At 34.4% G+C, this 17841-nt stretch overlaps 1 protein-coding gene across 1 annotated transcript in view; it reads right to left on the bottom strand.

Annotated features, from left to right (window-relative positions):
* Positions 1-17841, bottom strand: part of SSBP2 (single-stranded DNA binding protein 2) — a gene marked incomplete at its 5' end in the record, with an annotated part of 221161 nt that overhangs the window by 12720 nt on the left and 190600 nt on the right. The window contains 5 exons of the mRNA XM_010863391.1: positions 2799-2827; positions 5259-5337; positions 8117-8187; positions 11541-11595; positions 13376-13411. Coding sequence (XP_010861693.1) covers positions 2799-2827; positions 5259-5337; positions 8117-8187; positions 11541-11595; positions 13376-13411 — 270 coding nt within the window. The remainder of the gene's footprint in view (positions 1-2798; positions 2828-5258; positions 5338-8116; positions 8188-11540; positions 11596-13375; positions 13412-17841) is intronic.

Consider the following 17841-nt stretch of genomic DNA (forward strand, 5'->3'; position numbering starts at 1 on the left):
CAGGCAAGAACACTGGAGTGGGGTGCCATTGCCTTCTCCATTTTGTGTACTATCTCAGTAGATTTCATCCACAAGACAAGACTATAGTGCACAAAAATGGTTATGTTGGTCAAACAACTTTTTAAAATAGGAAAATTTAAAAATGTAACACTGATGCTTGACAACCTAGAGGGATGGGATTGGGAGGAAGGTAGGAGAGAGGTTTAAGAGGGAGGGGACATGTGTATGCCTGTGGCTGATTCATGTGAGGTATGGCAGAAATCATTATTGTAAAGTAATTATCCTCTAATTAAAAATAAAAAGAAAAAAAGAAAAATACAGGTTTAATTGGAGAATTAGGAAGATGCAACTGGAGGCTCAAGAAGGATTGTGAACAAAAATAAGCAGTAGTGTTTATTAAAAAATAAGATCATCTTCCGATTCACAAAGAATGACTAGAAAAAGAATAGGATGAAAAGGAAAGAGCCCAGGAAATAAAAGAGAGGAGAGCTTTTTGAGATAGCTGGACATGTGTTGGAAAGGAGGAAGATAGGGAAAATGAAGTTAGTGACACCTTGTATAGCTCAGTGTGAAAGACTGAAAAATTAAGCAGTGGGTAGAAAGAAGTAGGGAAGAAAAAATTGGGAGTGTACGGTACGTTTGATGCTGCTGATTAGAGATAAAGTGACCATTAGTGTAGTGGAGATGGGACAGACAATCGTGGTGCCATCACCCTGACAGCCTGGTTAGAGCCCGCAACCTGGCATGAGCAGTGGGGCAGTGCAGAAATGAGATGCTTGGGAGTCCATTTGAAGATGGATGCAACTAGTCATTTCTAGTACACTGTTGAGTGGCAAGTTTATTACTTGGGCATAATTCTTAGGTCAACTGAAATGTATTTGAACTTCCCTTTGTAAAAGTTTTTCCTTATTGTATTTGTTTGGTCTCCTTAGTTATACTAAGCTTTTTGGGGGCAGAGACTATATCTTGTTTAACTTTGGATTTTTATAGTCCAGATTAATGCCTTGGCACATTCATGTTTACTGAATGAAGGAATTCCTGCCTAAGTACATGAACCACTTGAGGGCGAAGATTATGTTTGTATTTAAAGAAGTCTTTTGTATTTTCCCACAGTGTACAAGGCAGTATTCAGTACACAAAAGTACACAATGGGCGGTCAGTTAATGCTGCAAGAATAAACAGTACATCATTAGGCAAGAGAATGTTACTAGCAGTAGACACAGTGTGATGGAAAAACTTGTTTCTGGGAATAGGAATGGAAAAATAAGCATAGACGGCATGGCAACAGATCTGATAGGAAGGTAGATTAGAAGATGGTATTTCATTTGTTACTATGGCCCTTAACAATTTTTAAAGTGCTTTATAATTACAAAGTACTTCCCCATGCAAAATTTTGTTTACATCTATGTAGTATACAAGGTTATGTTAGTGGAAGCTTTAGGAAGATGGCCTTAAGCAAACTGGATATTCCCACCTTTGTGTAAAATAAATTATCTTTAGATATTAGAATATGCTTCTCAAATTTAACTTCAGACATTTTACTGTGACCACAAAGCACAATTCAGCCAACATCAATTGTCAGATACCTAAGATAGCCAATATAATCATGGTCATCTGGTTTGTAAAGGTGCTTCCGAGAAAGAAGTCTCTAATGGAATTATACAATGAATCTTATTTTGAAAACAGTATTTTTGAAGGCTTACCTAATATAATTTCCCAGAGGAAAGATAGTGCCCATTGTATATATTTACCCATTTTTAGAAAAGAAAAAGAGCTTCCCAGTGGTTCCTAAACACAGACATCCAAACTGCATATCAAACTTCTCAGGCCAAGCACCCAAGCGATGCAGATATAATGTCAGGATGCCAGTTAAACTTCTCTCTTTCTCAATTTGAAGTCTTAATTTGGAAATATCCATAGCTCAACTTCATTTTACTTTTCTTGGCATCAGGAATTTTACTTTATTATACATGAATATAAATTCAAAGTGGAATTAAAAATGAAGGCATCCTTTAATGAATTTCTGTATTTATTGGTATAAAGCAGACTTCTGAGAGAGTCACTCTAGTGGTAGTTAATAATTAGTTCTTATCAGCCATTCTAAATATATATTTGACCCACAGAGAACTATTTTAAAATTCATCATGACCTAAAAACTATTTAGGTATTCTTCAAAAAATATAAGGCATCTCAGCAAAGGATTAATTTTAGATACTCAGATGATTGACAGGGGAAAAACATGGACATGTGCTATTAGAAGGGGAACTTTCCTACTTCTGTTAAGATAACTTCCCTCTAATTACTTTCTTACTGTATTTTATGCAACTATAATAATGATTAAGAACATCAGCAATGCCTGATAAGGGTTTGAATGACAAATGAGATGTAAAAATGTAATACTTAATGCATATAATAATCACTTTTTCAAATTTACCTCTTTTCATGTTGCTCTAGACTCCTTTACATTTTCAAGATTATCTAAACGATGTCAGTTTGCTTTACAAATGTGCAACAACATAATGCGATTAAACTGATTGTTATTCACTGGGTATCAGTTAATCATGTATATCACATCCTGTAAATGAATCTTAGCATGCTTTGAAACCTTAAAAGACTCATTTTACCCTTTCCCACAGATTATGTACATTAATATTTTAAACTTTTACTTAATTGTATCTCGCCTTCTACTTTCAAGCTCTTATTCAAGAACAAAATTCATAATGTTACTCTCATAATCTTAATAAGAGTTCTGTGTGGAATAAAATACAGATTAAAATCACAGAATATACAATACTCACCTTGGAAATACTGTCCATATCTCCTGAGCCTAAAAAAAAATAGAGAAAAAAAGCCTTTATTAGGTAAATATTCTATTTATAAATTAAATATTCCTTTAATATAAACAAATGCAATAATCAGATATACTGTATGTATTTTCCAATGTATGTCTCCTGGATTTTTGAATCTCAAAAAATTACTTTTTTCTATACTATGTGGTGAATAAGTATCATCTGATGGCAAATTCAAAGAAAAATTGTAACTACTTCCCAATCATCATTTTTTGTATAAAAAAATAACTATTGCTACCATAAATTCCTGAAAGCGAAAGAGCAGACATACATATCCTACTCAATTCAAAATTTTAACATGTGTATACTAATATACATATGTATATATGTTTATAGATATGTAACTAGATAGAGAGAGATCTCTTTTCTGAAATGATGGTTCTATAAATCTGATAAAATGTAGAATGGGTACTTGCAACATGACCTGACAATATTCTGAACCACATTTCACTATAATAACCCAAATTGAAGCATTTTTACTATTAAAATTTTGGCAGCAATCAGTAAGTGTGGCAATCCATCAAAAGTGAAAATGTCTTCAAAATATAATGTTGTAGTTTTATTTTAATTCTTAGGAAAAATGGACCATCAATACTAATTTATTTTTGTACCTAAGAAATGGAATCACAACTTAGGTAACAAAAATAATCAAATCCTTGCCACAGTTTTAGCTTTATTTTCAACTATTTACATAATTATCCTGGTATAAAAATATTATATTTTAATAGCACAGCATTCAATAGACAGTCATAAAATGAGAGCCTATTAACATGATTAAGTTATAAACAAGCATAATAAGCTGTTAAATACTAAATGTATATGTAATTATGTAAAATATATAGTAATATTCATGATAGATAACAAGTAAATGTGAAACTATTCTGAAAATTCTATTCCAGTGAGTAATATAACTGAGAATCTTCTATGACCAAATGCTATCTTTTTACGAATGATATTACAGTGAAAAGACTGGAAAGTTAATTATTTTGCAATAAACTAGAAGGTAAAATTCTAGAATGGTGCTGTCCAGTAGAATTTTGTGTGATGCTGGAACGTTTCTTTGTGCTGTCTGTCATGACAGCCATCAGCAAATGTGACTACATGCACTTGATATGTAGCAGTGCGACAGAGGAACTGAATTTTGCGTTTAATTTAAAATCAGTCACACATGACTAGTAAACACCATAATGGGACTGTATAAATTAATATTTCGAAACCTAGAAAAATAAGTATATATCCTTAAAAGTAAAAAAAAAAAAGTCTATCAAAGTGTAATTTCTTGATTACTGGAGTTACATAGTTTTTCAGAATATAAGAGGATGGTATTTCCTGGCCTAGGGTGAAAGGTAAAGGTGTTCAGTCATGTCCGACTCTTTGCAATGCCATGGACTATACAGTCCATGGGATTCTCCAGGGTAGAATACTGGAGTGGGTAGCCTTTCCCTTCTCCAGGGCATCTTCCCAACCCAGGGGTCAAACCCAGGTCTCCCATACTGCAGGTGGATTCTTTACCAGCTGAGCCATAAGGGGACCTAGGGTGGGGTTGTGAAATCTGTGTAAACCGGAGTTACTCATGGGCATGGTTTCTCCAACTTAGGTAAAAGATGGTTCTTTTTCAGAGGAAAAAAATTAGCACAAACTCCAACCCCACTGTCAACTTTTAAAATAGTTTATGATATATGATGATGATAAACATACAGATTAAAATAAACATTTTTCCTTTATTTTTGCATTTGGTCTGCCTACATATACAGTGTGCTGTGTGACCACATCAATTTTTTACCACTTGCTTCTAACTGTTGTGAACTTTTTGCTCACTTTGCAGGTAGCTGGCTTCATTTGGTAAGAAAACATCATTTATGAAGTATGTTTTCAACCATTATTTGCACTACTTGAAATCAGCTTTATTATGAATACAGAAAGTATGGGCAGTGTTTTTTCTTAAGAGAATCAGTTTATCCACAATATGATAACCAGTTTTACTTTTTAAAAAGAGACAAACATTAAAAAGGAGAAACAAAATCAAGAAATTCTTGCAGAGCACTGAAGTTCTCTGAGACTATGTCTGTAGACCTTGGGAGATACCAAAGGCCCATTGGGAGGACTTCACAGTCCTCCAGGTGCCCAAAGCTGCAGCGTCTCTTTTTATTATAAGCACTCAGATTTTCATAGGTTAAAGGAAATACCTGTGAATATGAGCTTGGATAGAACAATTCTCACACATCTGAGTTTTCAAATGTTCTCCAGTAATCATAGCAAATATCCTATGGATTGAACTATCAGGTGTAGGTAAAAGCTGAAGCATTTCAAAACGAGCTCCTATACACAGAAGAACTTTGTAAATCATGGTATGTCAAATTAAGGTTTTGTTTTGAATTCATTTCTGAACATCAGGTTTAATATCCTTACCTAAAGAGCCATTCATGTGATGTGACTCCATTCCTCCTAATCCACCCATAGGGCCATCTGACCCAGGGCCCATTGGAAACTATTTAAAAAATGGAAAAAATGACTGTGATCATATTGAAAACAGTTGTTTATCTCAATGTCACAATATCTATCTTCAACACTGTAATATACTCCTACAACTTATTTTCATTTACAAGTTATAGAGATTATTTTCCTAGATTTTCCCCCAGCTTTCTAGAATCTCTCTCTGCACTGCTATTTCCCTTATTTCATCTTCTCTATGTTCTGGATCTTCAAGCTAATCCTTATCCATATCCAACTTTTCCTTAAGATATCCTTAACCAGAAAGCACATATATTTCAGTGCAAGTGAGAAGAGAAGTACTCTCTCCTATGCTGTTGACAAATTTTGCTATTATAAACCAGAGGTAATTCTTAAGAAGCTGTTAAAAGTATTGGCTTATTAATAAGAACAACTGAACATTATACATTTTTCATAGCAGACAATCTCTCATTGTTCAAATGGACATAATAAATAATGTCATCTTGCAGGTTAAGTACATTTAGTGCCTTGGGGATAGCTGAATACACCTAAGTCGTCTTGGCAATCTCAACCACGTCAGTCTAATGACAATTAGACATTCAAAAGCAGTTATATTTCACATTTTTTTTACAGTAGTGTTACTTTATTTCCAAGTGAAACCTTACATCTGGAGTCTAGTACAACACACGTGTGAACAGATGTGCTGTGGTAGACTAGGTGGTGGAAAAGTCCATGACCCGCTGCTCAGTCTTTGCCTCAACTCCCTGGAACACTTCGGAGGAAGCTCAGACTCCACTTTGAAGATAGGCTATCTATAGTCACCTTATATTTATAGTTAAGATACTGAAAACACTTGTTCTTAAAATTTCTCATGCCCAAATAATTTCTTCCATGTTGTATGGTGGAGAATGTTGAATGCATGTATGTGTGTGGTGTATGTATGTCTATAGATGTGTGCCTATAGATGGGGTGGTGATGGTTACTCATCAAGGAGGCTTTAGGGGAAAAAACTGCCTCAGCAGACATGCTGTGTATCACCGACTCTGTGTGGAAATAACATGGCTTTCCATCACCGAGCTCACCCGTATCATATGCTTATACATCTTCCCAGGGTGATGCCAATTCTGTTGCCTAAAAGTATGGATTGTTATTTTCCAGTAACAACTTGGAATATGTATGCCTCTACTGAGAGGTCAGAGAAATTAACTTTGAACTTCTGTTTTTCAACCTTTTTTTCCCCGCCCCCCAAAGCATAGTTTAGATCTGGGCTGAGAAACTGGTGGCAGTGAAGCTAACAGCCTGTGCTCCTCCTTGGTTTGGTCCCTTTATCTGGCCATCACTGTGCTTTAAGCAACACTGACTGTAGGTATGATAATTCAAGCACAGAACACTGCAGTCCGAGCCCTCAACAGGCACTGGCTTTTACTACCCATGGCTCAAATAAATGATATTTGAAAGAATGACATGCTCATCGTCTACTTCTTTTGAATCTCTTATCTTTGTACCACGTGAGAGAACCAGAATGGAACACACTTGGGTGATATCAGTTCAGCTGCCTGCAGAAATGTCTTCAGTACCATATGCTCTTGGTTTCCTCCCTTATTCCTTCCCTTTCAAATATCAAGTTTTAAGATATGAAATTGCGGTATGAAGTGCTTTTCTATATTTGTGCTGCATTTCTAAAATGAACATTGTTCATGATTGTATTCAATGTTTTTAAAATCTCTGTGAAAACACCTTTTAGACATTATTGACAGGAAACTTTTTTTTTTCCCTGAAAAAGAATCTATTTGATTATATAAAGGGAATACTGGTAACTGAAGGCAGTGCTGCTTAATAGAAATAAAATATGTAAAGTTCAAGTGTGAACTACGTAAATAAATTTGGATTTAGTAGCAGCCATCTTTAAAAAGTAAAAAGAAACAGGTAAAGTTAATTTTAATAGTTTTATTTAGTTATGTAATCAAAATTACCATTTCAAAATAGTCAATACAAAATTTTAATGAGATATTTTTTTGTATAAGTCCTCAAAATCCAGGGTGTGTTTCATACTTGCAGAACACCTCAGTTTGGACTAGCCACATACCCCACCAGTGGCTTCAAGATTCCCTTTGTTGGCCTCACTGATAAGGAAGCTCAGTTATAATATTTCATCCCCAGTTTTTGGTATACTTTGGGGAATTCTTTATACATGTTTTTACTTTTCTTTAATTTGAGCTACCTTTTATTCATATATATATATTAACTGTATTGTTATAAATATATTTTGTTAACATGTAGGTTTCATAGAGCAGTACCATTTTTCTGTAAGCATTTGTAGAAAAATCACAACCATATGCCTTATTAAAAATGCCCAAATTCTTTCTGTATAACTGCTTCAGTTCTATATTTAAACTCCAGATTTCAAAAATTTAAAGAAAAACAAGCATATTCAACTTCCTATTTTAGTTTTGAGTTTATCAGGAAAAAAGCACAACCACCTGAATAAGTTAATGATGTGCAAAATGAGGTGATCATAAATGCTTACACACTACCTGTCACCTTCAAATAGTCAATATAAATTATTAGATATTTGAGATAAGGCCACATACCAACATTTTATAATTAAGTTCCACTTTACATTTACATTATACTAATATTAAATCTATTGTTATGTATGTTATATATAATGTTTTTTTCCAACCCAGAATATATATTTTGATATCCAGTAAGGTCCTGGATAATAAAATACAAAGCCAGTATCAAGGAAAAGAAATGTACTTAGAGACTTGAGTCTTCAAATACATTCCAAAAATTTTTAAAAAAGGCATAGTTACATTAGGCCTGTTAGGTCCTGGAGGTACTGCATTCATTAAAGTATACATGTTGTCTCCAGAGTTGGTTGAATCTGAAACAAAATATTATTGAATTAATATCTTTCATTATAATTTACGCCCAAGTCATCACAAAATAATAATCAAAGATGATCTGGACACCTATGTATATTAATAGCTGTACCACTTGAAATAGTCATTATTGATGTTCAGAAACAAGTATCTGTAAGTCATTTTCTGACCCAGAAATTATTCTGAGGTCATAAATTAGGAATATTTACTTAATATATTAGGAATAATCACTTGAATAGTCCAGGTCAAAAGGAATATCACTTTAAAAGTCTAAAAAATTATAGTAAACTTTTCCTTCTTTAAAAACAACATGAAAACCTTTTGACTTCTCTAAGCAATTTACATGAATACCTATAACAAAAATCTCTTAAAATTCAGATTTAGTAAATTTTTAGTTATTATTTATTAAGGTTTCTTAATATACCAATTTAAAAAATTTATTTAGCTAATAATAAAAGCTGGTGGAATATCCTGGCTTACTTCCCAAAGAAAGAGATTAGAACAAGATGATACAATGGGAATTAAAATTCTCTTGCTTGATGTAAAAGCCAGCTTTCATTAGTACAACTTCCAATAAAATTTTTTTCAGTCATTTTATTTTTGATTAATTATAATAAAAATAACTGTAGTGTATATCCATATAAATACATGTAACATATTACATTTCATGTCTATTACTAGTCCTAATTAAGTCTCTGAGTATAGGTGTTTCTAATGTATAGCCTAAAGTGAAAGGCTTAATATTTTATATTTAGAAACTATTAGTTATAAAATGTTTTTCTATTTTCCCACAATTATATAATTCTCTTAAATAAAATATTGTAGGCCTCTACTTTGAAAAAGTTGTTTTACACTGATTTAAGGCAGAAGATAAAAATCATTTGCTTTCTTATGGCAATAATTGTAGAGTGAGAAATGGGCAGTTACTTCTCCTCTTATTTTGTGATTATTACACATTAATTTATTATTTTAGAGTAAGATGCCATTTATCCTTTGTTTATAAACAGTGATCCATAATCCTAAGTATTATTTTTAACATCTAGATTAACAAATCATATTATTAAGAAAGTTGAAATGCCTACCTCTGGCTGACCTCTGTTTATACTAAGTAAGCTTCTAATCTACTTTTGTGGCCTGAAGTATTTTTACATTTTTATGTATACTATACGCTTGTCAACTCAGGCTACTTTTTCCTTCCTGCATATGTGCATCCTTTTCCATCACCTTATTTTTGTTCTTTTTCCTTCAAGTGGCTTCGCTACCCAGTCTCCACTTACTGAGATGACACTCTCTGTCTTCAAGGCCTACTGCCGATGAGACCTCTTCCAAGAAGTTTTAACTTCCCCTGATACTTAAAAGTGTGTGAGTGCATGCTTTGCATTATAGTTAATATTTTGTCTTATTCTTCCCTCCGGCTTCAAACTAGGTTATAAGTTCTCTGAGAGGAGGAAAGGGGCCATGTCTTACTCATATTGTATACTACAGACAATAAATACCTGCTAACTTAGATTCAACTCATGACATAAATGCTATCCCATAAAAACTTATCTTTCAGAAAAGCTGGGTTTGTTTTTTAAACATAGGAAAACTTAATGGCTTTTCACCTTTATTAGTCTTACTAATTCTAGTAATTAACTTGAAAGGAAAATGGGCTGTATATTTTAAAATATGCAGAAAGAAAATTCATTGCTTTTAAGACTAATCAAAAGAATTTCATCTGAAAATGAAAAAACATTGAGGGAATAAGTTTGGTATTTTTTAGAAAATGTCTGATTTATATACCAAAAAACTGTAGATATTCTGGCACCTATTTTTTGGAGGCTGAGGCATACTGGCTTCATATTAGAGGACTGACTGATAAAGAATGAGTACATAAAAGAGCATGCAGAAAAGCCAGCAATACTGGTGGCAATTTTTGGCTTGAAAGGAAGAATTGATCAGATTATTTATCGCCTGCAGAGTTTAGTGTCACTCCAAAAATTTTCTTTAAGTACTACAAGTGAAATATTTGTTAATAATATGCTACCTTCATAAATTAAACCCTAATTTCACCAAAAGGAATGCAAATGTGGGCAAGATGTTCAATTCATATAATTCTATCTTCAATGAATTCTGTTTCACTTCACTGAAGATGTTCTGAGGACAGAGATCTATGAAATATTTGTGATTCATTCCAAAGAGTTAGTGAACCAAAGTAAAATTCTGAACCAATCAAATTTCTGCTTTTTCTAAATTAAGGTTTCAAAACTTAAAAATACTTATTGGTATGATTAATGATACTTAATTTCAAACTTCTATATATCTTAGATTTCAACAAATTCATAAGATATGAATTTGAGTGCAACATAATAAAAATTATTTTCTAATTATAAAATTTTCCCACATATTTCATTACCCAGAAGTTGTGTAATATATTTAAAAATAATATTGTGATCACATTGCATTAAATCATGAACATTTCTCTGTGTCATTAAAAGTTTTTTGACAGTAATCTTAATGGCTAAAGTTTTAGTCCATAAAACATAAAAATTTAAAAATATCACTAAAATTGGATTAGGCATGAAAGTTGTTTCTAGTCTACTGCTGGCTATATCAGGTGAGCATCACTGTACATGATTCTTGGGCTATACCTCAAATGATTTATAGTAGTAGGATTATGGAGTCAAATGGTGTGAACTTGTTCATGGCTCTTGCTACATGCTGCCAGGCACTTCTAAGAGGGGTGTACTATTAATATCACTAGAGGCCTCAAGACACAATACATTCACTAGTTTGTATTTAAGTCTCAAAGGAGAGAGGCATTTAAAATAATCATATTACATGATTCCAGGAATACTGCAGTATTTTAGTTTAAAAGATTAAAAAACTTCCCCCATTACATAGTGGATTAACTAACTAATAAATACCTATAGACGTGCAGGATAAATGATGCTGATAGCACATCCACATCTATTTTAGACGCTAGAGACAATGAGTCGGATTTGCTGTATTAAACCTAGTGGGTCTGTGTATGTCATGTGTTACTTGGGCAGAAATTTTCTCAGGCTGTGAGATTTGGATCTTTTCCACAGTTTCAAGCAAATTTCTAGTCAGATAAAATTACTGGGCAATTCATACAGATCAACAGTTTTCATTCTGGTTAAATCCGTTACCTACACAACAGAAGTGTTCTAAATGCTTAAAGTAATCGGAAAACAGTTACTGAAGAGCACTATTTCCTCCTGCTTGCTACCTCTACTCAACTTATGAAACCGCCAATGAGATAAAGGATACTACTAACTTTCCCTCATAACAGTTTCTGTACTCTATTATTTTACTCTGAGAAATACCCTTGTGGCTCATTCAATTACAGTACCTGCTGGACTAGGCATGATAGGTGTTCCTGGTGGCCCTCCACCTCCAGGAGGACCCTAAATAAGCACACAAAATGTCAGTGAAAATAAGGCATTGCACTTAATAAGATAAGGAAAAACAGAAGTTAGACTTTATCACAATCCAATTTGAAAACAGCAGAGGCAATATATTTTCTCCATAATTTACTTTCTTTGAATGCACAATCATTTCACTGTTATGCAAAATATAATTTAGCTTAAATAGACTGAGATTGTTTTGACAAGTTTCTCAAAACAGTGAGCCTATAACACTGATTTATAATTCATGACTTAATCACATCAGGTATAATGAGGTTAAGGAGAAACGATTTAAGAGGGCCTTTACAAATCCATAAAATAGAAATAATTCATGTGTATTTGTATTTATGATTTAGTTTTCTGTAATTTTCTTGTATTTTGTATCATTGGTTTTTATAGGCATTTGAAAACCAAAAGATATTCATATGCTTTAAAAATATATTGATGCTATTTCTTCTTTCAGTCTCAACCACAACATCTCTGATGCACTGCACCTTCAGCCATCGCATCAATTAGAAGAGGTGATGCTGACTAATGTGAGGGTTCCTAAGGCTATAGGTACAATCAATTTGAAAGGGATGTTAGGTGACTCTAAAGTTAGTTCAGTTATTTCACACAACCAAAATGGATAATTCAGGCAATGAGTTTGAGAATTTTCAGAGGAACATAGTCAAATTAACTTTTAAACAGCGAGGTTTTTGTTTCATTCTGAGTACACAGACATAGTCCACTAATTATTCCAAATAATACATGTATTGCTATTTACTAAACAGCTTAAATTTACTTTTAAATATGTCAAATTTACAATTTCATAAGACTATATATGAAGCGTATTTTTAATTGACTTTAAGAAAAAATAGGTTGTACCCAAACTTTTTAACTTTCATTTTGGTTTCATGGAGAACATGAAAAAAGTTACTTTCTTAGTTTGTACAGCTTAAGGGAATTCTGAGCACTAAGTCCGCAGGTCCAAAACCATCTGTGTTTTCCGCTGTGCTCATAGAACACTGTCTCCATGGAAAGTAAAACTGATCAATTGATACTGATCTTCCAAAGGACTCTCTTTTCCTACTCTGGTTAACCACCGCCTATGAATATCTCCTTGGGAAAGATTTTCGGTTTTACCATTTATTCCTGCTTCTCTGCTAAACAGTATAACAAATTATGTTCTGTGATGGCCTTTAGACACAGCATGGATTCTAATGTGATGATGGTTAAAAGGTCATTTGTAAGTTCAAGAGATCATGTAAAACCCACTGAATCGACAAATATAAATCATTGGACATTATTAACATGTACAAAATGATAAGTGCTCTCGATTTCTAACAGTGAAAATTAACACCCCTCTCCCAAATTATCAGTCATCATTCTGCTATCGGATTCTCTTTGTGATTGGGAGAAAGTTTACTGTCTTCTTAGACTCTGTGTATGGCAATGGGGTGGTGCGGGGGTATAGATTATGAAGAACTACAAATTCAAGCATATCACTGTGTAACTGGGGGTGCTTCTTCATGATTGGACAGGGTATTGTACTGGCTTACAGAAACATATGCTGAAGTAAAACACAGTACTCAGGGAAATTTTGGCCAGATTGATAACTGTTTCACTAATGAACATCAACATATGTACTGAGGTTGGCAGACGAAACAACTCAATACAAATCAGATGTTCACTTCTTGGCCAATACACAGGGGCTCTTTTAACATCTGGACAACTATTTCATTGCCCAAATAAAACGTAACATCAATTCTTATGAGCAAACAAACCCAAATGTACTTACTACATAATTCCCAGGAGACGCTGAGGAGTATGGTATCTGGAACATGAACAGGACGAAAAATAGACATATTCTGATTCATGTGGCAGTAAGGAGACTGACCTAAAATGAATCTATTTTCTAACTTTTATCAAGTTTTAAAATTTATCACAAAGGATAATAAAGGATAAAGGCATTTATATATGTCTGAGTGCTAGAAAACTGAATAAAATGCAGACCTATCTTGAATTTATTAAAAAAGGGAAAGGATATTAGTCAAGAAGAATTTAGACAGAATTACAGTTTCAAGTTATATTGCTTTCAGGGCAGTTATACTCACTGCTTGATACTAGTGACACTTATTCTATTATTAGAAAGATATATATTTGTGCAGGTAAAAACCAGAAACCAGAATTTTTCAAATTAGTAGATTTTACAGATGCCATTTCTAATTTATGTGCATCTGGGATACATTATTTTTTTAGAGACAGGTTTCAGGCTACTATATTCATGCAGTATGGGTCAATACTTGACATATAAACCTGTTTCCCCTTTTCCTTTCTAACTAGCTTCTAGAAAACAATATAATGAATGCAAAATATTTTGCTAATTTAAGTCTCCGAGGACTACTAATTTGTGGGGATCAAATATGGGTAACATATTCCCTCATTCCCTTCAAATCAAGCTCTTAACCAAGCTCTTTTCTAGAGATTACAAGGTATTAATATGACATTGCTATGAAAATTTAAGAAATGAAAACTGGAAAACATATATTTAAAAATAACTCCTTAAGTGTGGATATTAATAGAGAAGTTGATCCAAATATTCTTTTTTTCACACAAGCTCACTAGCTTACATCTTTCATCTTCACATTTAGAAGAGATATTTTTGCCTTATTCTGAAAAAAGCCAGTAAATTACTATCGTCTTGGAGTAAGACAGCCAGGGCTAAAATAGGACCTTAAGAATGGTGAAAAGATTATAGTGTCTGTACCTAAATGCTCCCTCTACATCAATACCTTCCTTCTAATTAAACATAAAAATAATATGAAATCATAAAGCAGAAAGACAACAAAGCTATACTTTTTCTAATGATTTTAACATTCAGTTATTTGAAAACTCTCCTCATTGTTTGATGCCCTTGTTTGGCTTTAAGCCCAGACCACAGGCGTCTGAGCCTCTGCTTGGGCCACTTTCTGTGTAACTCAGCACCGCACACGGCCGTTACTGAGTGCTCAGTATTGTTAGTGGTGGTGATTGTGTCTGTGAGTATCAGGATCGCTATGGCACTGTACATTTACTCGACTGGGTGAATGAATACAGCTTTGCTCTCTTGGGTCTTTTGCAGTTCATGATCAATCATCCATCCTCTGCTATTTATTTTAAATACGTGTCCCTGCTGTCTCCAAATCACCAACTTATCTGCCGGCTCCAGTTTTCATCTCCTTATAACTTAAACACCAGGCTCATGTTCTTTCTGTCTCTATTGCCTACTGTCATCCTTAAGCAACTTCAAGATATGATCTAACAATTCCAATACTCTTGCCTTGAGAATTCCATTTGTCCATGGGAGACTGGTGGGCTACAGTCCATGGAGTCACAAAAGAGTCAGACATGACTTAGCGATCAAAAAAACCACTCTTTAGATGTTAGGAACACACTCACTGCCTTTACTTTACAGAAATACCCTCCCCGTGCCCCTCCCCCAAGCCCAGTTTTTTTCCATATATGAGCATGACTACATCCTAAAAGTTTTGCACAGAGATCTAAGATCTAAACAACTTTCCTGACTGACATCTTTCTTGTTCTTCATGACACTCACAAACAACACTCTATATTCCAACCAGAATCTTATCCCATCACAATTCCAGCATTTTCTTTCTCTCTCTCATATCTTAAATTCATTATCCTGAAGTCTACTTTGTTAATTCCCAACTCTTTTTTGATCATCCTCTAGCCAACTTTTCTGTTTTATAGTAGAGAGTGCCTGGCAAGGAAAACAAAACAAGCTTGACAAGGTCCAACACGTGATCATGTTCTCCGGCTTTAACCTAGTTTTCACTAACAGCTGGAAGCATTTTGGCTCAGCTGTTATGGAAGCTCCAAAGTATTCTAGAGGTGTGCTGTAAACTTGAGGGAAAAACTCCAAATCTGTAGTATGTACCAATTTATGCTGTGTAAATATTCCTATAAGGCAGATTTCAAGCTACCAATGATTTTAACAATCAGCTGACAAAGTTCCTGACTTTTAACAACTGACTTTTGTGAACTGGCCCTTACTGGTGGTTCGACTATCCTGAGTTAGTACTTTGTCCTTTGGTCATACATCAAAGCCATCAAATTACTGCCATGCCTTCATCTTCAACTAAACACTTCATTATTTATAGATTTAAAATTTCGTCCATTCATCTCAGGTAGGGGGAAAAGAAGTCTTTATTTCCAAAGTTAGCCCTTCTTGAACATCTCATTCTCACAAGTACTAACTTCTCCCTCTTCATGGTTTCTTCAAACACCATTAAGTATAATAAACATTTAAAACTACTTTAAAAAGTTTGTTACCCCCTCCAGTTCAGTTTATTTCCATTTTTGCCCTGTCAAGCTCTTGTATTCACTGTTTTCTACCTCGTAGTCCTTGCCCTCATTCAGAGAAGAGGAACATTTGGGCTCTTATCCCTAGCACTTTACGGAATCTGAACTCTCATAAATAACAGCAGTGTCTGTCTGCCTAGTCTGAGAAACCAAATACAACAATGACAGAAGCAGTACTATGTGGGTACAGAAGATGTATTTGAGCTGGGAAACTGGGAATAAGAGAGAGAGTGGGGGTCCATTACAAGGACAAAGAGAAGGATCGACATTTAATAAACAAATGTGAAAGTACTCAGTTTATTAGGGAAACGGTATGTAATTTTACAGTTGTTGCAGTGTGGGACTTACAGGCGATTGTGGTAAGTGATGAGGCTACATGGTCAGGCTAAATCTATGCTGTTGGAAACAGCAGGTTTTGAGAGACGTGTTCAAATTTACGTATTTTAGTAAGATAACTCTACAGGCATCGTGGAGCATGAATACAAGTTAGGAGAATATTGCAAAAAGTCTAGGCAAGAGATGATAAAAAGAGTTCTAGGCAATGCTGATTAAGATAAATAGGGATAAGAGAATTTGACAGACTTTGCAAATGTACTCTGCAGGGCTTGGGGACAAACTGGGTGAGAAGTTAAGGAAATTCCAAGGTTTCCAACATGCTGACTGGGTGGATGATGGTGCTACTAACTCATATATAGGGAGTTTAGGAAGCAGGGGACAGGTTTGGGGAATGTCTGATATTGTATTCAAAAGCTCTAGTAGACACTGAGTTAAAACCAATCAACAGATATTTAGAAGTAGTGGTTAAGAATTCATTGGAGATCAGGACAAGAGATAAAGTTTCAATTAACTAAATCCCCATTGTGTGCCATGCACAATACTTACTATAGGATTTGATTATGTTTAGTTATCGAAACTAAATGATAGTTTTGGAATTAAAGAACATTACCAATTAAAAAAGGGTAGATAATGGTATACTAATGCATATACATGGAATCTAGAAAGACGGTACCAAAGAATTTATTTGCAGGGTAGCAATGGAAAAAGAAACAGAGAACAGACCTACGGACATGGGGAGAGGGGAGGACAGGGTGAGATATATGGAGAGAGTAACATGGAAACTTACATTACCATATGTAAAATAGATAGCCAATGGGAATTTGCTGTATGGCTCAGGAAACCCAAACGGGGGCTCTGTATCAACCTAGAGGGTAGGGAGATGGGAGGGAGGTTCAAGAGGGAGGGGATATATGTATACCTATGGCTGATTCATATTGAGGTTTGACAGAAAACAAAACAAAATTCTGTAAAGTATCTTTCAATTAAAAAATAAATTAACTTAAAAAAAAAGGGTAGATAATGTGACTGGAGGAAAACCTGGAGAAAATATTCTATAAAATGTCAAGGCAGACTTTTAAGAAGCAAGAAGTGGGAGCAGGCTGGCTAGAAAATGCCTAAACTGGGCTTACTTTTGAGCCTTACTGGGCTTGTCTTTCAACTTCTCTGTGACACGCCCAAGAATAAATAATATAAAGGAATATGCTAGTGCAAATATGGAAGAAAACATTACTTAAATGAAGAAAAGAAATCAACAGACATTTAAAACAAAACCAAGGTGTAGAATATTTCAAAGTTCAGGTATGATGACAGAAAATAAGTCCTTAGTTTTGCTAAGTGGAAGATCACTAGGAACTGAAACGGTTGAGTTTAACCGATCTTCGTCCATCACCTGCTGTATTTCTGGCATTGCACGGCTGCACAGGAATGAAGAGGAGGGGTATCAAGGAATCCACTGCCCAGGAGAATGGTGGTGACAGAGTCAGTGTGGGAGATGCGGGACTGTGGTTTGACACTGATGAAGGGTTGAGAGAAGTCTTCTCTCGGTTATCCCTTCCAACTCTAGAA

The sequence above is a fragment of the Bison bison genome, unplaced genomic scaffold, assembly GCF_000754665.1.
Source record: "Bison bison bison isolate TAMUID 2011002044 unplaced genomic scaffold, Bison_UMD1.0 scf7180017864490, whole genome shotgun sequence".
NCBI lineage: Eukaryota > Metazoa > Chordata > Mammalia > Artiodactyla > Bovidae > Bison > Bison bison.